Here is a 26,121-nt window from a genome sequence, read left to right on the forward strand (position 1 = left end):
AGGAATAAGACAAGGGAGTACTCAATGGATGGCAGGATACTAGGAAGCTCAGAGGGACAGAGGGTTATGATCTTTGTAAGGCTATCAGAGACACCGAGAGGCAATACCAAACTAAGCTTGAGACCCAGACCAACCACGTGGACTCCCATTGTTTGTGGCAAGGTTTACTACAAAGCAAGGTTGAACAGGATCACGGGCAACAGTGCATTCCTACCTGACCGGCTCAATGCACTCTACCCTCCCTTTGAATAGGAGGTCAGCGAAACAATGTCACCTATTCCAACAGCCCCCGAGGTGACTGTGGGTACAGGTACAACCAGCACAGACGTGAGATCAGTCTTCTCGAGAACCCACAGAAAACGACTGGCCTGGATGGAGACTCCGTCCGTGCACTCGGACAGTGTGTGGATAAGTTGGCGGGTGTATTCGCAGACATCTTTAACCTCTCCTTACTACAATCTGAAGTTTTCAGCTGCTTCAAGAAGACCACCATCATCCCAGTTCCAAAAATAAATCCTGCAGCGTGTCTCAATAACTACTGCCTGGTGGCTCTGACCTCCATCATTATGAAGTGCTTCAAGAGGTTAGTCATGGCTCACATCAACTCCAGCCTCGATCCATTTTAACTCACCTACCCATCAGGTCCACAACAGACAGCATCTCCCTGGCCCTACACCCATCCTGGAACATCTGGATAACCAGGATCCCTGCGTCAGGCTCCTACTTATTGTCTACAGCTCTGCCTTCAACATCATAACTCCAAACAAACTCATCTCTCAACTCTTAGTTCTGGGTCATGACTAGCCCCTCTGTAACTGGATCCACAACTTCCTGACCCGTAGATAGTCATCAGTAAGAATGGCTGATGACACATCCTCAACACCGATGCAGCCTTGTGAGCATACTCCAGCCCTAACTAAGCTTCTTATCCACTCACCACTGTGTGGCCTAATTCCACCCCAACTCCATTCACCAGTTTGCTGATGACACCACCATTGTTGCCATAGTCTTACCAGACCATATGGGCTGCTTTCTTCTTAGAGAGAAGCAACTGGTGGTGATTTAACCTAAGGGCCACTAGACCTCGGGCAAGGGAAGATGTTGAGGAGGAGTCCTTTACGGTAACCTCAAACTGTTGCTGGGAATTGAGTCAACACTGATGGCATGACACTGCTCTGTAAACCAATAATCCAGACAAATGAGCTAAACTGACTCCCCCACTACTGCTGTAACTTGGATCTCAAACAACAATGAGACAGAATACAGGCAAGAGGCTGAGTGCTTAGCAGCAGGGTGTTAAGACCGCAATCTCTCGAACATAGGCAAAACCAAAGAGCTGGTCATTGTCTACAGGAAGCAGAGTGGAGGGGACACCCCTGTCTGCATCAATGGTCCTGAGGTGGTGAAGGTTGAGAGGATCATGTTCCTGGGAGTGATGATCACCAACTATCTGTCCTGGTGCATCCACGTCAATGTGAGGGTCAGAAAACACAACAACACCTCTTCTTCTCAGGAGGCCAAGGAAATGCAGCATAGCCTTCCCACTCCATACTCTCTCCCACTGGGCAAAAGATATAAATGTTTGAATACACGTACGAACAGATTCAAGAACAGTTTCTTTTGAACAGACTGTGATTGTGGTATCTCCCTCTGCCCTTTCTCTGTGGCTGTAACACTGTATTCTGCACTCTGTTCTGCTGCCGTGGTGCACTCTATATGGTACAATCTGCCTGTATAGGACACAAAGCAACACTTTTCAATGTATCTCAGTAAATGTGACGACAATCAATCAATCTTGGGGTGCATGTCTACAGATCCCTGAAGGTGGAAGGGCAGGTTAATAGGATGAAAGTAAGCATTCCATATACCTCCTCAACTTATCAGTCATTGCATACATTTATACGAGCAGGGAGATCATGTTGGAGGTGTACAGAACTTTGGTTGGGCCACAGCTGGAGTACTGTGTACAGTTCTGGGCACCATACTGTAGGAAGGATGTGATTGCACTGGAGAGGGTGCAGAGGGGATTCACCAGGATGTTCCCTGGGATGAAACATTTCAACTATGAAGTGAATCATAGAAATCTCTCAGTGTGGAAAGAGGCCATTCATCCTAACAAGTATGTAACGTGCCCCTGAAGAGCATCCTGCTCGGACCCAGTGCCACACTCTATCCCCATCAAATCCCCTACATTTAGCATGTCCAGTTCACCTAACCTGCACATTTTGGACCGTGGTAGAAAGCCGGAGCACTGGGAAGAAACCCAGGCAGACACAGGAAGAATATGCAAACTCCTGAAGAGGTTGGATAAGCTCGGGTTGTTTTCTGAAGCCGAGAAGGTTGGGTGGGGGGTGGGGGGCTGGGGAAGAGGTGGACAACCTAATAGAGGTGTGTAAGGTTATGATGGGCATGGAGGGGTTGAGTAGAAAGCAGTAGTTCCCCATAGTTGAAGGATCAATAACAAGGTGAAGATGGGGAGAAGGCCTGGGAATTTTAAATGAGAAGCATGATGTTTTGAAGGGATTTGAGGAAAAAATCTTTTTTTTACACAGAGGCTGATGGGGGACTGGAATGTGCTGCCTGGGAAATTGTAACCTTTAAAAAGAACTTGGATGCGTACCTGAAATGTCATCGTTCATGGCTATGGACTTGATGCAGGAAAGTGGGGTTAGTCATGGTAGTAGTGTCTGTTGGGTGGTACAGATTTGATTGGCTGAAAGGCCTCTTCTGTCCTGTATGATTCTATAATTTGGAGTCCCGTATAGCTGTCACCATCATTGAGCATTATCATCTGATCTACTTCAACTAGTTAATCAGCAAAGTAAATAACTGACATCTGACCAATTTGTTTGAATGTGGTTAAGTCACTTAATGATTAAACAACGCAATGTTGCAGAAGTGAAACACCAACATCGCCTCAAAATTAGGGGGAACAGATTTAGGACTGAATTATGGAGCAATGTCTTCACCCAGAGGGTTGTGAATCTTTGGAATTCCCTGCCCAGGGAAGTGGTTGATGTTACTTCAGTAACTGTTTTTAAAACAAAGTTTTTTTTAAACAATAAAGGAATTAAGGGTCACAGTGAGAGATGGATTGGTGGAGGCTAGAAAAGATCTTATTGAATGGCAAAACAGGCTTGAAGGGCCAGATTGTCTATTCCTGCTCGTAGTTTTTATGTTCTGTACTTATTGCTTTTGAGAGCCTTGACAAAACTTTTTCACATGAGCTAACACACAAAAAGCATTAATGTTTGGGAACCAGCAGAAAAGTGGAGAGGTGAAAGCCATCCATTGGATGAGATGTTGAAATGAGGCCATATTTGCCCCCTCGTGTAGATGAGAGAGAATGCGTGGCGTTATTTCCAGAAGAATAAGACTGTTCTCCCTGATGTCTGCCAATATGTATCCCTCAATCGACATCATATTGTGACCAGATTTGCCTTTGAGGGATTTGTTCTGTCCTCTTTCTCTTGATATCTTGTAAACCTTGCGTCGATGGGTCTGCTCCATTGGAAAGCCAAGTAAATAGCTTTGTGGTGTTTAACAATTAGACAAAAGAACCATGAATGGATAGAATCAGGCTTGAAGGGCCAGATTGTCTACTCCTGCTCAGTTCTTATGTTCTTTTTGCTTTTGAGAGTTGTTGAGGTTGGGGCTTTTGGAGTTGAAGTTACTAGATACAGCTATCTCTCTCTGTTGCAAAAAGTCTTGAGTGCTCTCTACTGTTAGATTCGTGCTGTGGTGAACCCCCTCCTGGACTGGAGAAGATAGTGAGGGAAATCTGTTTTGTTGAATTTGCCTTTGCCAAGAGTGTTTATGGAATGCTATGTTGGAACAGTTGTTGAGACGTCATTAAATGAGTTTTGTTTGGCACAACATTGTGGGCCAAAGGGCCTGTTCCTGTGCCATATAGTTCCATGTTCCATTATATGTTGTTTTGTTATGTATCTCAAAAGAGTTAAATTTATGCCAACTTTTTTTTGTTTGTAATTTAATTGTGGTGTAAGAATAAAGTGTGCATTGCTTAACACCTAGTAATTTGACCAATTGAATTGCATGTGGAATGCAGCGCCTTACACTTACCTTTCAATAAAAGTTGGGGTGTAGGTTATTCCTTTGGTTTGGTCCATAACAACATAAATAAAGTCCCCTCTCAACTTATCAAAGAGCCTGGTCATTATCGCATTGCTTTTTGTGGGAGCTTGTTCAAGATTATTTTGGTTGTCTCTCCTTAACAGTGCTGTGTGTGTCCCCACACCACAAGTGGTTCAAGAAAGCAACTTGTCTCCTCCAGGACAATAAAGGATGGCCAGGGATGAACACATTCTGTGAAAGAATCGAGAAAAGCTTGCTATGTTACAGCAGCAACTACTTTGAAACTTTCATTTGCTGTAAAAGCTTTGAAATGTCATGTAAAAGATGCTAATGAACAGTAAAATATTTCAAATTGGACAATCCTCATTGCAAACAGTTTGAAACAATGGATAGGGAATGAAATTGGGTATTAGGCTATCCCTCGGTCTCTCAATATTGAATCATTTTTAGGACCTACAAGATATAGATGTAATGTACTATTTACAAGATACACTGCAGAAATCTTCCAAGACTCTTTAGACAGCACCTTCCAAACCCTTAACCACTTCCATCTAGAAGGACAAGGGCAACAGATAGACGGGAACACCATCCCCTGCAAGTTCCCCTCCCAGCCTGACTTGGAAATATAATTCTGTTCCTTCAGTGTCGCTGGGTCAAACAATCCTGGAATTCCCTCCTGAAGGACATTGTTGGCCAGCCTATGTTGTAAGGGGAGTTCATCTTATTTAAAGGCAAGTGTAAGTTGCTGAGTCCAGATGTGGTTCAATTGGTCAACTACTAGGCTTTAAGCAAAACATTCTTTATTCTTACACCATAGTTAAAAAAGAAACAAAAAAAACAAATCATTGGCATCATTTTAACTGTATTGCAATACTTAAAATATTTTATTTAATTGCTGTGGTTCTGTTCGCCGAGCTGGAAGTTTTTGTTGCAAACGTTTCGTCCCCTGTCACGACAAGCAACATGAATTTGACTGGGACAACACTACCATTATAGGGCAAGCCAAACAAAGAACAGCCAGGGAATTCCTAGAAGCATGGCACTCATCCACAAACTCCATCAACAAACACATCGACCTGGATCCAATATACCGGCCACTACAGCGGACAGCTGAAACTGACAACCGGAAGCGGCAGGAACAGGCCACTACAAATGCCGGAGGAAAGATCACAGATGCGCTTCACAGGAGGCTCCCAAGCACTGAGGACGTCACCTAGACAGGGGACGAAACGTCTGCAACACAAATTCCCATCTCGGCGAACAGAACCACAGCAACGAGCACCCGAGCTACAAATCTTCGCACAAACTTTGAATTTTATTTAACTAATAATCAACTGTTCCAATGTAGCAGCATCCCATAAACTCACTCTTGGCACACGCACGACAGCAGGTCAAGAAGGTAGCTCATCAACTTCTAAAAGGTAATAAATACAGGCCCTGTACTGATGCTAGATCTCCATAGTGAATTAATGTGTATCAATGAGACGGAGCATTATGGCTGGAGCAATATTTTGCAAGGGCAAGTTTCCATATTCCTGAACTATGCTTAGAAATGTCAGGTAGTGTTTGAGTCAAATTCCTGTTGTTCAGTCCAGATCAGTTACCAGATTTTGTATTTCTAACACCGATTAAGATTCCTTTGTAGAATTTAGGCAGCGCAAGGCCACCGGGAGAAAGTGCGGACTGGAGATCAGAGTCGAAAAGTGTGACGCTGGAAAAGCCACAGCAAGTCAGGCAGCATCTGAGGAGCAGAAGAATTGACGTTTGGAATATAACCCCTTCCCGATGAAGGGCTTATGCCCGAAACGTTGCTTTGTGTGCTGCTTGGATGCTGTCTGACCTGCTGTGCTTTTCCAGCACCACATTTTTCATCACTAGGCCACCACTCATTGTCCATCCCTAATTGCCCTGGGAAAGTGGTTTGGGAGCCATCTTAATATGATTTAGTGGCTTGGTTGGCTATTTCAGCATTCAATCACATTGCTCTGGCTGTCAGATTAATAGTTTAGATCAGAGTGGTGCTGGAAAAGCACAGCCGGTCAGGCAGCATCCGAGGAGCAGGAAAATCGACGTTTCAGGCAACAGCCCTTCATCAGGAATAGAGGCAAGAAGTCTCCAGCGTGGAGAGATAAAATGTGGGGGAGAGTCAGGCTGGGGAGAAGGTAGCAAAGAGTACAATAGGTGAATGGGGGTGGGGATGGAGGTGATTGGTCAGAGGGGAGGGTGGAGTGGATAGATAGGAAGGGAGATTGGCAGGTAGGACAGGTCATGGGGACAGTGCTGAGCTGGAAGGTTGGAACTGGGGTAAGGTGGTGTGGGGAGGGGAAATGAGGAAACTGGTGAAGTCCACATTGATGCCCTGGGGTTGAAGTGTTCCGAGGCGGAAGATGAGGCGTTCTTCCTCCAGGCGTCTGGTGGTGAGGGAGCGGTGGTGAAGGAGGCCCAGGACCTGCATGTCCTCGGCAGAGCAGGAGGGGGAGTTGAAATGTTGGGCCACGGGGCGGTGTGGTTGATTGGTGCGGGTGTCCCGGAGATGTTCCCTAAAGCGCTCTGCTAGGAGGCGTCCAGTCTCCCCAATGTAGAGGAGACCGCATCGGATACAATAAATGACATTGGTGGATGTGCAGGTGAAACTTTGATGGATGTGGAAGGCGCCTTTGGGGCCTTGGATGGAGGTGCGGGGGGAGGTCTGGGCACAGGATTTGCAATTCCTGCAGTGGCAGGGGAGGGTGCCAGGATGGGAGGGTGGGTTGTTGGGGGGCGTGGACCTGACCAGATAGTCACAGAGGGAATGGTCTTTGCGGAAGGCGGAAAAGGGTGGGGAGGGAAATATATCTTTGGTGGTGGAGTCCATTTGGAGGTGGCAGAAATGTTGGCTGATGATATGGTTAAGGTGTCAGAATATACACAGGTCAGGCCAGGCCAGGACCAGGGACAGCAGATTTCCTTAAGAACATAACTAAAGCAGATGGACTCTTCTAGAAGGAAATCCTGTGGTTGTCATGGTTACTGTTACTGAGAGAATGAAATCAAAATACTGTGGATGCTAGAGATCTGAAATAAAATCAGAAAGTGCTGGAGAAACTCAGCAACAGTGGTCAGAGAAACAGTCAATGATTCCTGTCTGATTATGGCACTTCTTCGGAACGTGAAAATGATGGTTCTCAAGCTGTTGACAAATTGGGTGGAGGAGTGGGTGGAACAGATGGTGAGGCTTTTTATTGCCAATTTATTTAACAAGATTTATATTCCCCATCTGCCGTGGTGGCACTTTATTGTACTAACATTGACAGAAACCAATTCATGTAGATTTAGCTACCATTCCACATAGAGATAGTGAGAGAGAGCAAGAGAGTCTTCCAGTCCTGTTGTTACCAATCCATTTTCCTCTTCCTCTGCCAAATGCTTTCCCCTGGAATATAGTCCTCTTGTGTATTCCTGTGTCTGACTTCATTTGTTTCTCAACGTGAGTTATCTGCAGGCAACTTGTGAAGCTTCCAGAAAAGAGTAAATCAAACAGATGCAGATCTGAGTTTCAAAATCTCTTTATCCTGATGTTAATTTGTGGTCAGATGGATTCTTGTTCATTCATCGCTTTCATGAGCTAGCTCGATCTGCTCAGGTGACCACTGTTGCTGGCTGATGTCAATGTTTTTCCTTTTGTAAAACCATCTTCATCCAGAAAGGTCCTGGGTAAAAACCAGATGACAGAAGTCAAAAATTGATAGTTTTTTTTACCACGATCATAATGAAAGCACAGATCTATTAAAGAAGAAGCTGGATAAATAGGAGAAAAGATTAACAGGACAAGCTAATAGGATGAGATGAAGAAGTAGGAGGAGTCTTGTGTGAAGCATTACTTATGGGAGGTGGTGCTGTAGTGGTAATGCCTCTGGTCTTGTAATCCAGAACCCTAGGTTAATATTCTGCGGCATGTGTTCAAATCCCACCATGACAGGGGTGAAATTTGACTTCAATAAAATCCGGAATAAAAAACTAGAGTATTAGTGGTGACTATAAGCCCATCAGATTCAGTGATGTCCTTTAGGCAGTCCTTACCCAGTCTGACCTAAATGTGACTCCAGACCAATAGCAATACGGTTAACCCTCTCACCAAATAGGGATGAGCAATAAATGTTGGCCCAGCCAGTAATGCTTACATACTGTGAATGAATAAAAAGTAAACACAGGCAGATATCAGTATGATCTGTATTTGTGTCGTATACTGTAGGTATTGTAATGTCATAGGAACATAAGAAGTAGGAGCAGGAGTCAACCATTCAACTGGCTCCATCATTCCATAAGATCATCACTGACTGGGGATACTAGAGATTACCAGCAGATGCTCAGGGAAGTGGCTGAGTTGGGATAAGTTCGAATCCTATTAAGGCAGATGGTTGCTTTTAAATCAAATTAATAAATGTATTAATTTATAGGTTGGTTAATAAATCAAGGTGCAACACTTACCCATTCACCTCGTCCTTCCTCACTGACTAATGACCCAAACACACCTACCAGGTGAAGCAGCATTTAACTTGTTTTTCTACTGCTCACAAGAAGGTTTCCCATATCAAATCAGAAATTGCTGGGATTTCTTGGTCTCACCAGTGTATAGGAAACCATAAATAAAAAAAAAACTATGGATGCTGGAAATCAGAAACAAAAGCAGAAATTGCTGGAGAAGCTCAGCAGAATTGGCAGCATCTGTGAAGAGAAATCAGAGTTAATGTTTCGGGTCCAGAGATCCTTCTTCAGAACTTGTTAATAGTGGTGAAAGAACTGGATCCGAAATTTTAACTTTGATTTCTCTTCACGGATGCTGCCAGGTCCACTGAGTTTTTCCAGCAATTTCTGCTTTTGTTTCTGATTTCCAGCATTCACAATTCTTTCAGTTTTTTAATTATGGTTTATGGTTTCCTGTACACTGGTGAGACCAAACACAGGCTGAGTAACTGCTTTGCAGAAAACATCGGTCCTGGCTGTAGGAATGACCTTCCAGTTGGTGGCCATTTCAGTAAACCCACCTTAATATTGTGTTAACATTTCTGTCCTGGGTCTGCTACAACCTTCCAAGGAAGAACAACGCAAGCTGAGAAACAACACTTCATTTTCTGTTTAGGTACTTTACATCCTCCAGGAATCAACACTGAATTCCACAATTTCAGAAACAGATTGAATTTTGGTTATTGTCCATTTTTCTCACATTCTCTCCCTGCCCCTGCCCCACCCCACAACCTTGTCTTTGTTGTGTCTTGTTTACTTTGCCCTTAGTAGAGGGCCATTGCCCTCATTCACACTGTAATTTACACACTGTTATAGCTCTACTTTTCTTTCACCACCATTAACATCCTCTCTGTCTTTTGCTCTTGGCCTCAATACCGTCTGTTCCTCTTTCTCCTCCTCCAAAAATTTTCATTTCTGAACAAGAGTCATGTCCCACTTGAAACACTGTTTCCCTCTCCGAAGAAGTCGCCAGATCTGCTGAGTTTCTCCAAGATTGTTTCAGATTTCCAGCACACGGTCCCATAGAGTCGTACAGCACAGAAACAGACCCTTCAGTCCAACCAGTCTACGCTGACCATGTTCCCAAACTAAATTAGCCCCATCTGCCTGCTCCTAGTCCATATCCCTCCAAACCTTTCCTGTTCATGTATTTATCTAAATGTCTTTTAAATGTTGTAACTGTGTCCGCATCTACCACTCCCTCAGGAAGTTGATTCCACATGCAAACCACTCTGGGGCAAGTGTTTTACTCAATGTCTTTTTTAAATTTCTCCTCTCACATGAGCCCCTGGTTTAAGCTTCCATGGGCGGTACGGTGGCACAGTGGTTAGCACTGCTGCCTCACAGCGCCCCAGGTTCAATTCTCGCCTCGGGCGACTATCTGTGTGGTGTTTGCACATTCTCCCTGTGTCTGCGTGGGATTTCTCTGGTTTCCTCCCACAGTCCAAAGATGTGTAGGTCAGGTGAATCGGCCATGCTAAATTGCCTGTAGCGTTAGGTGAAGGGGTAAATGTAGGGGATTGGGTCTGGGTGGGTTGCTCTTCAGAGGGTCAGTGTGGATTTGTTGGGCCGAAGGGCCTGTTTCCACACTCTAAGTAATCTAATCTAAGGTCACCTCTCAAGCTCCTACACTCCAGTGAAAAAAGTCCCAGCCTATCCAGCCTTTCTTAAAAACTCAAACCTTCCATACCCAGCAACGTCCTGATAAATCTCTCCAGCTTAATAATATCCTTCCTATAACAGGTGGCCAGAACTGGACACTACTCCAGAAGAGGCTGCACCAATGTCCTGTAGAATCTCAACATGACGTCGCAACTCCTTTACTTAAAGGTCTGAGAAATAGTATTTTTTCTATTACGGAGGAGAAAGTGTGGACTGCAGATGCTGGAGATCAGAGCTGAAAATGTGTTGCTGGAAAAGCGCAGCAGGTCAGGCAGCAACCAAGGAACAGGAGAATCGACGTTTCAGGCATAAGCCCTTCTTCAGGAATGAGGAATCCTCATTCCTGAAGAAGGGCTTATGCCCAAAACGTCAATTCTCCTGTTCCTTGGATGCTGCCTGACCTATTACTGAGGATAGGCTGGCCACCAATATCCACTATAAACCCACCGACTTCCACAGTGACCTGGACTATACATCCTCACACCCTGCTTCCTGTAAAAGTGCCATTCCATTCTGACAGTTTTTCCATCTCCTTTGCATTTGTTGTGATGACGCCAACTTTGATAAGGGAGCCTTGGAAATGTCCACCTTCTTCCTCAACCGAGGGTTCCCCAGGACCGTGGGTTGACAGGGTCTCTGCCAGTTTTGGTGAAGGGTCCTGCCTGAAACATCGACTCTCCGGCTCCTCTGATGCTGCCTGCCCTACTGTGCTTTTTCCAGCTCTGCACTTTATCGACTCTGACTTGCCAGCATCTGCAGTCCTCACTATCTCCTCAGCCATGTACAACCCAGCTCCCAAACTTCAGCCTTCATCCCATCCCGCACACTTCAGCCCTCACCCCCTCCCTTCCCTCCCACAGGAGTGATAGGGTCTCCCTTGTCCTCACCTACCATCCCATCAGCATCCATGTGTAAAGGATCATAAGCTGCCATTTCTGTCACCTCCAGTGAGATGCCACCACCAGACACACATTCCCCTCCCCTCCCTTGTCACCCTTCTGCAGAGACCATTCCCTCCAGGTCCACTCCTCCTCCTCCACTCCAAATATCTCCCCACATCACCCCTGGCACCTTACCATGCGGTTGCTTAATGACCCTCTATCCTTCTGGACTCCATATCGAATTCAATAATTTTAGGGCCTGAACACCTTTTCCCATGTCCTTACCCCAACCCGCACATATCAGGCCCTGTCATCAAATGGACTGCTACCATAAATAACCCATTGTTAAACATTAATGGTTCCCAGCAGCAGCTACTCATTCTCCCAGGCTGACCTTTACCCATTCCTCGGTCTGCCCAACTGTTTCCCTCTCTCTGGGCTCCATCTCCACCTTTTGTTCACCCCTTTCCCCTCTCCCACCCCTTCTTTAGCATACATTCTAACCTTTTCCTCACTACAACCAGTTCTGAAGAGGGGTCACAAGTCTCAGAACGTTAGTCTCTGTGGAGAGAAACGGTTGTCAGACTCGCTGGGTTTCTCCAGCAATTTTTGTTCTTGTTTGATTTTTCTCCTGGGTTTGTGTGAAGCAGTGAGAAGGAATTAATTTTCAATTCCTGGAGACTGCAGTTTGATCCTGAAGGATTGGCAAGCCTGAGTGTCCAATCCAGTCGGAGAAAGTGAGGTCTGCAGTTGCTGGAGATCAGAATTGAGAGTTTGTTGCTGGAAAAGCACAGCAGGTCAGACAGCATCCGAGGAGCAGGAAAATCGGTGTTTCAGGTCGGAGTCCTTCATCCGGCCTGAAACATTGATCTCCTGCTCCTCGGATACTGCCTGACCTGCTGTGCTTGTCCAATCTAGTCTTCCTGTGTGTCAATGGTTGTGTAAAAACAGAGGAATTCCCACTTTTCTAACTCCCCTCCTACTGGAATCGACCTTTCCTTGCCGTGTTTATTCGGAAACTTTGCAAATACAAAGGTGTCTGAAGGATCCGACTCACCTGTCTGTACGTTGGCAGACATCAGTGTCAGAAAATGTTGGATTGTTCTGTGAAATTGTGAATCCTGAGTTGAAAGAGCGAGATACTTTCAAAACAATTAAAATCTCCAGGGAAATAGTATTGTGAAAATTATTCAAATTGGCGAGGGAATGGACCAGGTTTTGGAATGTGGGACGAGAATGGCCTTCCAGATTACTCAGCTGCCGCAGGCATGCTGCGCTAAATGGTGTCCTTCTGTGCCATAGCTTTTCCTTTGGTTCAAACCAGAAGCTGACAAGAACTAAGCTCATGATGGATCTCATCATGGGGCCCTAATGTTGCTGATCGAGTAGACACTTTGTTCCTTTATTTTTAACCAAAGAGAGGGCAGACTTTCGTTTGTCCAACAGAATGAGTCTGGGGAACTCTCCCCTCTGGAGGACTTTTGGAATATTGTGTGCAATTCTGGTCTCCTTCCTATCAGAAGGATATTGTGAAACTTGAAAGGGTTCAGAAAGATTTACAAGGACGCTTTCCAGGGTTAGAGAGTTTGAGCTATAGGGAGAGGTTGAACAGGCTGGGGCTGTTTTCCCTGGAGTGTCGGAGACAGAGAGGTGACCTTATCAAGGTTAATAAAATAATGAGGGGCATGGATAGAATAAATAGACAAGGTCTTTTCCCTGGGGTGGGGGAGTAGAAACGAGAGGGCATGGGTTTAGGGTGAGAGGGGAAAGATATTAAAGGGGCAACTTTTTCATGCAGAGGGTGTACGTGCATGGGAATAAGCTGCCAGAGGAAGTGGAGGAGGCTGGTACAATTATAATATTCAAAAGGCATCTGGATGAATAGGAAGTATTAGAGAGATACGGGCCAAGTGCTGGCAAATGCAACTAGATTAATTTAGGATATCTGGTTGGCATGGATGATTTGGACCGAAGGGTCTGTTTCCATGCTGTACATCTCGATGACTCTAATTTATGTGACTGCACATTCAGCTTTTTTCTAGACCCAACTGGTCAACACATGTTGTGGTTATCTCTGATGTTAAGTGGTTACCATCCTTTGCCCAATGTGGATGTATAGTTAGTGGGGCTCCTGTAAATAGTGAGCACTATACCAAAGTACAAATCCTGCCCCATAGTAAACAAGACATGACAACTTCCAATTTGACACCCATTAAAATAACGGAATGTTGAAGACTCCAAAAGTCTGTGTTGACTTGATTTTATAAATCTCTCCAGTCATTTTGTTTAAGAGAAAATCCATGGGAGGCATGGCTAGGGTATATAGACAATGTCTCTTCCCTGGGGTGGGGGAGTCCAGAACTAGAAGGCATCGGTTCAGGGTCTGAGGGAAAGATATAAAAGGGAGCTAAGGGGCAATCTTTTCACGCAGAGGGTGATACGTGTATGGAATGAGCTGCCAGAGGAAGTGGTGGAGACTTGTACAATTACAGCATTTTAAAAGGCATCACAATGGTGCTGGATAGAAAGGCTTTAGAGGGATATGGGCCAAGTGCTGGCAAATGGGACGAGGTTAGGTTACGATATCTGGTCAGCCTGGATGAGTTGGACTGAAGGGTCTGTTTCTGTGCTGTACATCTCTATGACTTCTAAGTGGAAGCAGGAGTTGCTGAATATTTTGAAGGCACAGGTGGACAGACTCATGGCCAATGAGAGAGTCAAAATGATGGGGTGGCCAGGAATGGGGAGTTAAAGTCACAACCAGATCAATCTCAGTCTTAATGAATCAAGGGGCAATCTCGAGGGCTTAGAAATCTCTCCACTTGGCCCTTCAGATCTGTATTGACACTCTGTAGTGCATACCACCCAAACCCAGCCCCCTGCTTTATCCTCATAACCCTGCATTTCCCCATGGCTAATCCACCCAGCCTGCACATCCCTGGACGATATGGGTCAATTTATCATAGCTAATCCACCCAACTTGCACATCCATGGACACTATGGGGCAAAATACCATGGCTAATCCATCCAGCCTGCACATGAAGGCTAGTACAACTACAACATTTCAAAGACATGAGTATATGAATTTAGGTGGATTTGGGCCAAATGCTGACAAATGGGACTAGGTTAATTTGGGATATCTGGTCAGTATGGACGAGTTGGACCAAAGGGACTGTTTTTGTGTGGTACATCTCTTTTGTGCGGATTGTGTGGGGGGGGGGGGGGGGGGGGGGAGGAAACTGCAGCACACAGAGGAAATTCATACAGACACAGGAGAATGTACAAATTTCATACAGACAGTTGCCTGAGGCTGGAATCAAACCCAGGTCCTTGGCGCTGTGAGGCAACAGTGCTAACCACTGAGCCAAAGTGCTATCCAGAATGGCGTATCTCTGCTCTTCAGTCACATGCTTGTAATGATTTAGTTGGGAATGCATTCTTTGCTTTCAGTGTTGGTATCTCTCTGGTTTGTTTGGACCATCATATTCTGGTGACCTCTTAAAAGAAGCACTTCCAATTTTATTTATGTAACCAAGGGTCATTGTTATTGCTCCATATAAACATGGAACAAGAGTAGACCACTCGGCCCTTCTAGCCTGTTCTGCCATTCAATACAATCATGGCTGATCAGAATTTAATCTCAAATTTACATTATCAAGAATATGCAGCAATCTTTAATCTCCTTGGTCATCAAGAATCTTCTATTTATTGACTACAGCGCCATCTTTGAAACTATAATCCCAGCCAAGCTAATCTCCAAACCCTGTGACCTGTCTCTCTGCACTGCCCTCTGCAACTTCCTGACCCACAGACCGTAATCGTGAAGATAGACAACAGCACCTCCTACATGATAATCCTCAACACCAGCACCCCACTAGGCTGCGCACTCCGACCCTTAGTGTCCTCCCTGCACACTCACAACCGTGTAGCCTAATTTCATCTGAATGTCATCTACAAGTTTGCTGACCAAACACCCCATTGTAGGTCAGACATCAAACAACGATGCGACAGTATATAGGAAACAGAGTGCTTGGTGGCATGGTGTAAAAGGTAACAATCTCTCCCTGAACATTGACAAAATGAAAGAGCTAGTCATTCACCTCAGGAAGCAAGGTGGAGGACATGCCTTAATCTACATCAGTGAGGTGGAGACGGTCGACAGCGTCAAGTTCCTAGGAGTGACGATCACCAATGATCTGTCCTGGCCACCCATGCTGATGCAACGGTCAAGAAGGCACAACACTTCTTCTTCCTCAGGCAGCTCAGGAAATTTGGCATGTCTGTAAGGACCTTCACCAACTTTTACAGATGCACCATAGAAAGCATAATGTCTGGGTGCATCACAGGTTGGTATGGCAACTGTTCTGCCCGGGACCATATGAAATTCTAAGAGTTGTGAATGCAGCCCAGTCCACCATGCAAGTCAACCTCCTACCCATAGACACCATCTGCACTTCTCACTGCCTCCATCAGACAGATGACAGCCAACAAAGACCCCTCCCACCCCGGTTATAATCTCTTCCAACCCCTTCCTTCAGGCAGAAGATACAAAAGCTTAAACACACGTACCAACAGATTCAAGAACGGCTTCCCCACCTCTTATTAGATTTCTGAATGGACTGCTCAAGTTTCAAATCTAATGTCGATGTTACTTTTTGTGCATCTTCTTTGTAGCTGTAACATTGTATCCCTCGCTCTGTTTAGTCACCCTATGATTTTTGTACAGTATGACCTGCCTGAACTGCACACAAATCTTTTCACTGCACCTAGGTACATGTGACAAGACTATATCAAATCAAGATTCTATCTCCCTCTGCCTTAAAAATATTTAAAGATTCTGCGTTCACTGCCTTTTCAGAAAAGGAATTCTCCAAAGACTCACAATCCTGAGAGAAAAAAAAAGTTTCCTCATCTGTCTTAAACAGACAGCCCCTTATTTTCAAACCCTGACTCCTCGTACTAGATTGTCCCACAACAGGTAACATCCTTTCCACATCCACCCGGTCAAGTACCCTCAGGAGCTTATCTGTTCAATTGTATACCTCAGAACAGAATTGAAAAACGTGGTGCTGGAGAAGCACAGACTATCAGACAGCATCCGAGAAGCAGGAGAGATGACATTGTGAGCATAAGCTCTTCATCAGGAATCTCGAAATGTTGACTCTCATGTTCCTCGGATGCTGCCTGACGACCGGTGCTTTTCCTCACTTTTTGACACTGATATCGAGCAACTGCAGTCCTCACTTTCTCCATAGCTCAAAACAGGACTCAATATGACCGGTACCTTCATTTCAAAAGCGATACTGTGTTAGTTTCCCCCACACGGAGTCCAGTATGATCATGTCTGATTACAGGCTGCAAATCCACTTTGCCCACAAATACCTCCTGTACCTCATGGCCTGAAGGGCCAGAAATCTATCAGCCCCAGGTTTAAATTCAAACATCCACAACCCTCAGGGGGAGAAGATTCAAGAATTTAAAAGAAGTTTCCCTGGTTTCGACTTCCTCCTCAAGCGTTTACCTTCAAAACAGCTATTGGTCACTCTGTTTCACACGTTCACAACAGGACTTTATGAGACAAATGCAGACACACACACACACAAAGCAGACGCAGACTCACACACATGCACAGACACACACGCAGACACACACAGACTCTCACACACAGACAGACAGACACACACACAGACAGACACACACACACAGACACACACACACAGACAGACTCACAGACACACAGACACACACACAGACACACACAGACACTCTCACACCTTGACCTCATTCCACCTATTGCATTTCCAACGCCCCTCCCCCAAGTCCCTCCTCCCTACCTTTTATCTTAGCCTGCTGGACACACTTTCCTCATTCCTGAAGAAGGGCTCATGCCCGAAATGTCGATTCTCCTGCTCCTTGGATGCTGCCTGACCTGCTGTGTTTTTCCAGCAACACGTTTTCAGCTCTGATCTCCAGCATCTGCAGTCCCCACTTTCTCCTGGAAGATTATGATACACAAAACTGACATTTAGGGGAAGAGAATGACTTGGGAGTGTTATCACTGGAATGTTAATCCAGAAACTCAGCTAATGTTCTGGGGGCCTGGGTTCAAACCCACAGATGGTGGAATTCAAATTCAATTTTTAAAAAGATCCGGAACTATGGGCTTAATGGTGATGACCATGAATCCATTGTCAATTGTAGGAAAATCCCATCTGGGTCACTAAGGTCCTTTAGGGAAGGAAACTGCCATCCTGACCTGGTCTGGTCTACATGTGACTCCAGACCCACAGTAATGGGGTTGACTCTTAACTGCCCTCTGGGCAATTAGACATGGGTAGTAAATGCTGACCTAGCCAGTTAGACCCACATCCCACGAATGAATAAAAATAAACACACAAGGATACTGACACACAAGGATACTGACCTACAGGCAGACAGTGACATTAAAAGGTGTCCTCAGGACCTGAGCAGGTATAGCACCAGGTATTGGAGGCAGGTTACTTACACGGATGGATTCCACATTATTTTTGGAAGGTGTCCTGCAGCCAGCCCGAGGGAAGGGAGGGACTGATTGCTATCAGCAAACACACAGGAGTGTCCCAGCTTAGCCCCCGCCCAGTCTCGGGACCGGCTTCCTCTGCTGTCCCGGGAGAGAGAGAGAGCTTATTCTCCGTCTTCTACCTTCCCTGAGACACCGGGAGAGATTGCCCTTGAGAAACTGCATCCACCCCCACCAAGGGGAGAAAATGGAGCACCTTCACTCAGAACCGCTTTGATGTGACTCTGTGCAGGAGGGTAAGAGAAGGTAATAACAACCCAGACCGCTCCCCGCACCGGGGTCAATAGTCGCGTCCTGAACCGTGAGCCTCCCCCCTCTCTCTCTGACTGTCTCTCCACAGATGCTGCTAAGCTCCTTTCGCAATATTTTCTGTTAGTTAGAGTCTGGGTGACGCTTGCTCCCGGTACCCAGGCTGAAGAGTCCAGGTAAATGAGCTCAGATCCTCCTGATTGTTGTTAAAGGATTAAAGCTACTGTCATTGGTACAGCTGCTACCTGGTCTCTACCCAACAGCTCCCCTTAAGATTTAATTTTTGTTTAGTTTGTGGATTTTGGGATTTCTTCGATAACATTTAGAGGGGAGTCGGGTGGATTGTTTGCAACGTCACAGAACTGGTAATCCAGAGGTTAAATCTCTGGGTATGTGTTCTCAAATCCCAGCTGGGGAATTTAAATTCAGTGAATAAATAAGTGAATTAGTTTATCAACAAACAAAATGAAATACAAATCAAATCTCAGTCATCAGGTCCCCTTTAGGGAAGGAAATCTGTCATCTTTACTTGGTCTGGCTGCCATGTGACTCAGACCCGCAGGAAATGTAGCTGCCCTCTGAAATGCTTGGAATCAGACACTCCCTTCAAGGTGAGTTAGAGATGGACAATAACCATTGTCCTTATCAGCGATACTTGCATGACAATAAAGCCTGCAGTTGGCTCAGTTTCTCAGATACCTTGAGCATGGTATAGAACGATAACAGTCTTTAGGTCCAATCCCTGTATCAGCTTTGCTAGTTCTTGTATAGGCTTTGCCACATGGAGAGAGAAGTTTTTTAATGAGTTGAGGTGGGTTGGTAATTGGGAAGATCATGACCGATGTTGGATCTCAGTCTTTTCCTGCACCATCCCCACATTAGTTGATGGCAACAGTATCTAGAAACCTCTGTCTTAAACAACATTAAAAGACCAAGCCTGGGAAAAGCAATGTCTGAAATATAGGTTTTCCTTCACAAAGCAAAATTGTGGAGCTGAAGCAAGTGGGCGGCACGGTGGCACATTAGTTAGCACTGCTGCCTCACAGCGCCAGAGACCCGGGTACAATTCCCGCCTCAGGCGACTGACTGTGTGGAGTTTGCACTTTCTCCCCGTGTCTGCGTGGGTTTCCTCCGGGTGCTCCGGTTTCCTCCCACAGTCACAAAGATGTGCAGGTCAGGTGAATTGGCCATGCTAAATTGCCCCTAGTGTTAGGTAAGGGGTACATGTAGGGGTATGGGTGGGTTACGCTTCGGCGGGTCAGTGTGGACTTGTTGGGCCGAAGGGCCTGTTTCCACATGTAAGTAATCTAATCTAATCTAATCAAGTCACCATTTCAGATGGGCATGTGTATGTTGTGTTTGGAATATATAGAAATTACAAACATTGTAATTATAAGAGAGTCATAGAAAGTCATACAGCATAGAAACAGGCCCTTCGGCCCACCATGTCTCTGCTGACCACCCAGGAAGGCAGATGGGATTACTTTTGATGCGATTATGTTCGGCATGAACTGGTTGGACCAAAACATCCGTTTCTGTTCTGTGTGGCTGTAAATTAATCTTATTTTCCTGCACCTGGTCTATTGTCTGCTATGGCCTGATATTTTAAGTATTCGTCCAAATGCTTGTTAATTTTTGTTTAGTTCTGAATTATGTAGGAAAACAACCACTGAGTCTGTTCTGCCCTTGAATGAAGTAATGGCCAGAGTTTGTGTTTTAACAGGTATCTTGCTTACAAAAATGATACCTGGACTTCAGGGGTTAGGTTATGGGGAGAGTTTACACAAATTAGGCTGTTTTCTATCAAATTTAGATGGTTAAAGGGTGATTTGATCAAAGTCTTTAAGACATTAATCGGGAGAAAAAAAGGGTTGATAAAGATAAACTATTCCCACTGGTTAGGGATTCTAGAATTAGGGGCATAGTCTGAGAATTAGGGCCAGAGTGTTCAGGAGAGATATAAGGAAGCACTTCTACACACAGTGTGGGGGTTGTTTCAAATGCTATTCCACAAACAGCAGTGGATGCTGGATCAGTTGTCAGTTTTAAATCTGAGAGAGACCATTTTTGTTAAGGAATGCGATAAAGGGATATGGGCCAAGTCAGGTATATGGAGTTAGTCCACAGATCAGCCATGGTCTCATTGAATGGTGAACAGGCTTGAGGGGCTGAATGGCCTACTCTTCCTCCTATGTTCCTTTGCTTTGGAGGGGTGAATATATTCCATTTCTCATCCCATTAGGGGACGACATAAAACTCCAAGAGAAACCATTAGGCAGTGGGCTTTGGAGATTTTTGATGGAAAGCAGAAGTGAAAATCTACACTTGAGAGGGATCCCTATAAGATCAGTCATAATTCTGATGCAGGCTGTGCTTTTTGCACTGATGTTTAGGAGATGTAAGTTGATGAGTCATGATATCCTGCAGATTATTGCAGTCACCATTTTGCAATGTTCCAGAGAATAAAATCACGTGACCATTGAGAATGCTAGTCCTGGGCAGCACGGGAGGAGTCATAAGTATTTCTTCCTTATTTTCAAACACTTTGAAACTGAGATGGGAGGAGTATAGAGTAAGTGAACAGAGTGGACTGTTTCTGATTTTAACATTCAGGAGAGACGTCTGGAAAAAAAAATGTCTGTGCACAAAGGATGGTGGAAGAGTGGAAATCTCAACTACAAATAGCTGGTGATAAAACCTGTGATCGATAGATTCCTTCTGCGCTGTACTACACAAGGCTAAGGAACCCAGGTGGGTTGGAGGGGTTTGGACTCAGGCAATCATTGAATATCAGGCAAATGTCTAATCAGCGAGGGAAGTTTCTTTCACTTGTGGGCTGTAGGTGTTGCTGGCTAGGCCAATTTTTATTGCCCAGTGGGCAATAGTCAACCACATCACTGTGGGTTTGGAGTCACGTGTAGGCCAGTCCACATAAGGATGGCAGATTCCTCCCCTAAAGGGCATTAGTGAATCAGATAGGGTTTTACTGGTCATCATCAGTCTTCTAATTCTGGATTTTAATTGAATTCCAAATCCACCATGGCAGGGTTCGAACCTAGGTTCCCGGAACATTACCTGGGACTCCGGATTAACAGTCCAGTGATGATACCACAAGGTCGTTGCCTTCCCACTCATTGGGTTTGGGGTAAAGGCAGGAAAGTGGAGTTGAGAATTGTCAGACCAGTCATGATCTCATTGAATGGCAGTGCAGACTTGATGGGCTGATTGGCCTACTGCTGCTCCGATGTCTTATGGTCTGTTTGGGTCAAGCTCAAAGGGTCGATTGGCCACCTTTTGTTCCTGTGTTGCTGTGAGCTAAAGAGTTAACGTTCTTCGCAGGAGACCATCAGGTATGTCAGCGAATAACTTCCACCTGAACCAAGCATCGGATTTATTCACCCGATTCCCCGGGGTGGATGTGGCAGATGAAGAGAGCCAGCTGAGGGAGGATCTCAAATATTTCTTCATGAGTCCGTGTGAAAAATACAGAGCCAGGCGGCAACTTCCTTGGAAGCTGTGCTTGCAGATTTTGAAAATTGTCATGGTGACGACACAGGTAACAAAAACTGCAGGTGACATAAATAACAAACGCCTACCTGGGTACAAAGTAAAAAGGAAGACCACTGCATTTCTGTAGCACCTCCCTTAATCTTGGGCTGTGCCGGAGAGTGCTATACAATCAATGACGCGGTATAGGAAACATAGCAGCTGCTTTATGCACAGCAAGATCCCACAAACTGGCGTGTGCTAATAAGCAGTTTTCATGATCCTGGTTAGAACTTGCATTGTCTAGGGCACCCAAGATAATTCTCCTGATTTTCTTCAAAAGTGTTGTCAGGCAGTATTTTATGCACACTTAATACAACACTGTGGCACTCTTTCAGCTTAGACCATTTAACTGAGGTCCCTAGTATGACACTTAAATACAACAGTATGCTCTTTAAAGGTGAGCATGCTGTCATATAAGCACCCATGATGTTGAGAAAACCAGATTTTTTGAGCTGAAGGGTTGTATTTTCAGTTGTTGAGATAGTGTTGACCGTTTATCTATGGGAATCGCCTGCCTATTCGACTACTTCCCCTCCCCCTCCCCACCTTCAAGAATCCCCTTTCCTCATTAATTTGGAACTCCTCCAAGTTGTATTTCAGATGCCTGGCTTTAGGAGGCAGTGTTGAGGGAGAGTGATTCTGTATTGCAGCCATTGTATATCTGTTCTCATACGAAGCCCCCTCCAGAGTGGAATGAGCACAGGGAAGCAGTCCATGTTCAAATGCAACAAGACTCGGACAATACCCAAGCTTGGGCTGACAAATGGTGAATAACGTTTGCGCCACATTTAAACCATTTCCAATAAGAGACAATCAAACCACTGCCCCTTGACATCCAATGATGTCACCATCTCTGAATTCTGTCATAATGATTAGCCTTGGGATTACCGTTAGCAGAAGCAGAGAAATAAAGTGGCTACAAGAGCAGGTCAGAGGCTGGGAACTCCTCTCCTGACCTCCCCAAAGCCTGTCCACTATCTGTGAGGCACAAGTCAGGAGTGTATTGGAATACTCATCATCTTGACTTGGGAACATATGGCTGTTCCTTCAGTGTCACTGGGTCAATATCCTAGAATTCCAACCCCTCTCCCCCAAGGGCGATTTGGGTCTACCTAAAACACATGGACTGCAGTGGTTCAAGAAAGTAGTTCACCCCCACCTTCTCAAGGGGCAACTGCGGACGGGCAATAAATGCCAGTGATGCCAGTGGCTTGGAGGGGAACTTGCAGGGGGTGGTGTCCCCATATCTGTTGCCCTTGTCCTTATAGAGGGAAGTGGTCGTGGCTTTGGAATGTGCTTTTGGTGGGCGGCACAATGGCACAGTGGTTAGCACTGCTGCCTCACAGCGCCAGAGGCCCGGGTTCAATTCCCGCCTCTGGCGACTCTCTGTGTGGAGTTTGCACATTCTCCCTGTGTCTGCGTGGGTTTCCTCCAGGTGCTCCGGTTTCCTCCCACAATCCAAAAATGTGCAGGTTAGGTGAATTGGCCATGGTAAATTGCCTGTAGTGTTAGGTGAAGGGGTAAATGTAGGGGAATGGGTCTGGGTGGGTTGCGCTTCGGTGGGTTGGTGTGGACTTGTTGGGCCGAAGGGCCTGTTTCCACACTGTAAGTAATCTAATCTAATCCAATCTGATCGTTGGTGAATTTCCACTGTGCATCTTGTAGATAGTACACATAGCTGCTGAGTATTGGTGGTGGAGGGAGTAGATGCTTGTGGATGTGGTGACAATCAAGTGGGGGCTGCTTTATCCTGGATGGTGTCAAGCTTCTTGAGTGTTGTTGGAGCTGCCCCCATCCAGGTAAGTGGGGAATTAATAAAGCCGGATGTGCTGGAGAAACTCAGCAGATCTGGTAGCATCTGTAGACAGAGAAGCAGAGTTAATGTTTCGAGTCTGATATGACTTCTTCAGAATTGAAAGGAGTTTTATTATTTTGATAAAGGCGAAAGAGGAGTGTGGGAATTAGATGACTTGGAGACCCAATGCCAAAGACAAAGGACGCCAATTTCTATTTTAATAAAAGTGGCATTGTTAGCAAGACTGGCATTTCTTGCCCCTCTCTAGTTACCCCTGGAGGCGGTGGTGGTCACTTGCCATCTTGAGCAACTGAATTGAAGTGGTTTGATGGGACTGAGTCTTATTTTGCCCCTTCAGAGGGAAGTTATGGTGTTTTAATTTTTGATGCAAAGGAATTGGAGTGCAAGAGTGAGAAATGTTAACTCCAATTGTACAGGACAGTGGTGGGAGTGGGTTTTGCCCGAAACGTCGATTTTACTGCTCCTCGGAAGCTGCCTGAACTGCTGTGCTCTTCCAGCACCATTAATCCAGAATCTGGTTTCCAGCATCTGCCGTCATTGTTTTTGCCACCACTGCCCATTGGTGGTACCAGGCAAGGGGCTCTGCCATCAATCCTCCTTCATCACTTATCTCAGTTAACAAGGTGGCTTGTTGTATTAAAGCAACAGTCACAGTTCACATTTCTGCTCAGACATATTCACTGTGGATGACTGAGGTTGGACAGAAGATATCTGCTCCTTTTGTGTACTCGCGATTGAACTGTCGCCATCCAAAGATGTGGAGGTGCCAGTGTTGGACTGGGACAGACAAAGTCAGAGGCCACATAACACCAGGCTATAGTCCAACAGGTTTATTTGAAATCACAAGCTGAAGGGACACTTTGCCTGACAAAGGAACAGTGCTCCAAATGCATGTGATTTCAAATAAACCTGTTGGATTTTGGCCTGGAGTCTTGTGGCCTCTGGCTTTGTCCATCCAAAGACTGTGCAATATTGTCAGATTGGTTGAGATTAGTTCAATATTAACTCTTTCACAGCCATTCCCTTATCCAGTAGTGAGGGCTATGTAGCTGAGTGTATACGGTTCTGGTCTCCTTACCTTAACGAGGAGAATTTTCTTAAAGGCGTGGACTGCAGGTTCAGCAATAAGGGAAATGCCCTGAGGAGGGATTGTGTGGTCTGCATTTCCTGGAAGTTAGAAGAATGCGGGATAATGCAATTGAATCCCATAATTCTTAGAAGCGGTTGACAGGATGATCAGAGTGCAATAGAGAGAGTTAAAAATCACACAACACCAGGTTATAGTCCAACAGGTTTAATTGGAAGCACCTGATGAAGGAGCGTCGCTCCGAAAGCTAGTGCTTCCAATTAAACCTGTTGGACTATAACCTGGTGTTGTGTGATTTTTAACTTTGTACACCCCAGTCCAACACCAGCATCTCCGAATCATGACTACAATAGAGAGAGGACATTTTCACCAACTGGGGAATCAGGACTATAGGGTCACTGTTTGAGAATAATCAGACACCTAGGGAGGAAGTGAAGAGAAATTCGAGAAGGAGATGGCTTAATGATGTTATCACAGGACTGTTAATCCAGAGACCTAGGTAATGTTCTGGGGACCTGGATTCAAATCCCGAGTGCAACTTAAATTTGATTAAACAAAATCTGAAACAAAGAATCTAATGATGACCATGAAACCATCACCAATTGTTGGGCAAATCTATCCGGTTCACTAATTTCCTTTAGGAAACTGCCATCTTTACCTGGTCTGGCCTTCATGTGACTCCAAACCCACAACAATGTGGTTGACTCTTCACTCAATAAATGTTGCCTTTATTTGAAAATGTCTCAGTTACATTTTCTTCATTAACCAGTTGTCTCAGCCTTGTCCCTTCCCCAGTCTCTCCCTGACCCTGTGTCTCTCTGTTTCTCTCTTTGTCTTTCACTTTATGTTTCTCTCTCTCTCTGTCCGTCTGTCCATCTGTCTGTCTCTCTCTCTCTCTCTGCACCCTCGTCCCTGTCCCTACCCTACTCACTCCCTCCACCATTCTCTTTTTCACTGCCACCTGATTCCTTCACCAACTCCGTAATCTGGAGATGACCTTTGACACAGCACAGGAAGCAACAGAATGAAAAGATCGCTGAAACTGAGACTGAGCCCACTGAGAAAAACAGGCAGAATGAACAATGCATAGATTATGCCGTTATCTTTCAGAGAGAATTTATAGGCCAAAAACCAACTATTGTCACCTCAGCCTGCTGTCAGAGCTTTCTATTTCTCTCTGCCTTGTGTGTAACTTAAATACGTTTCTGTTATTTACCTCAACTGCCTGCTGTGGTTGTGAGTTCCACATTCTCCCCACTCTCCGAGTAAAGATAGTATTTTTCTGAATTGCTGTGGTTTTAACTTTATGGTAGTTTGTTCCTCTTTCATCCAGAAGTGGCAATACTTTGTCCAAAGTTACCCTTTAATAATATTAAAATCCATCTTGTGGTCAGCACCTGCCTTTAGCAAAAAAAAAATAAGTCTATACTATCTACTATACTCTCTGTTCTTCAGTTCTGATAATGATAGGCATCAGCTACTGTTTCTGTCATTATGTTGACACATACAGACATTTCTTCTATAATGTGGTGGTTGTATTCTTGTGCAACCCTGCATTATAGAAAAATTGTGCTTTAGAAACCGTGCTTAAAGTGTTGGCAATGTAATCGCGTTATAGCCACCACACGTTTTAAAAGTTTGCACTTTAGATAGTGTCCCCAATTTGTCAATCCGGAACAGGAATTGGCATTAATAAAACGTGCGTTATAATAGAACGAAC

At 45.1% G+C, this 26,121-nt stretch overlaps 1 protein-coding gene and 1 long non-coding RNA gene across 14 annotated transcripts in view; one reads left to right on the plus strand and one right to left on the minus strand.

Moving 5' to 3' along the window:
- LOC122554105 (mucolipin-2-like) overlaps positions 1 to 26,121 on the plus strand; it is a 97,798-nt gene that overhangs the window by 7,219 nt on the left and 64,458 nt on the right. For 4 of the 13 annotated variants that reach the window (XM_087990357.1, XM_087990367.1, XM_087990361.1 and 1 more), the window contains exons 1-2: positions 17,815 to 17,946; positions 21,289 to 21,505. The exons of 2 other annotated variants lie outside the window; for them this stretch is intronic. In XM_087990357.1, coding sequence (XP_087846483.1) covers positions 21,302 to 21,505 — 204 coding nt within the window. In that variant the 5' untranslated portion in view covers positions 17,815 to 17,946; positions 21,289 to 21,301. Of the gene's footprint in view, positions 1 to 17,808; positions 17,947 to 21,288; positions 21,506 to 26,121 lie in introns of those variants that run through there. 7 more of the 13 variants (XM_087990365.1, XM_087990366.1, XM_087990360.1 and 4 more) reach the window with 5 other exon arrangements.
- Positions 7,127 to 17,776, minus strand: LOC148149078 (uncharacterized). Its single transcript, XR_015758099.1, has 3 exons — positions 17,647 to 17,776; positions 16,976 to 17,136; positions 7,127 to 7,784 (listed from the first exon to the last, which is right to left on the minus strand). It is a non-coding gene; the product is annotated as an uncharacterized LOC148149078 (long non-coding RNA).

This window comes from Chiloscyllium plagiosum, unplaced genomic scaffold, assembly GCF_037043375.1.
Source record: "Chiloscyllium plagiosum isolate Xiang-an unplaced genomic scaffold, Cpla_swu_hap1 HiC_scaffold_9, whole genome shotgun sequence".
NCBI lineage: Eukaryota > Metazoa > Chordata > Chondrichthyes > Orectolobiformes > Hemiscylliidae > Chiloscyllium > Chiloscyllium plagiosum.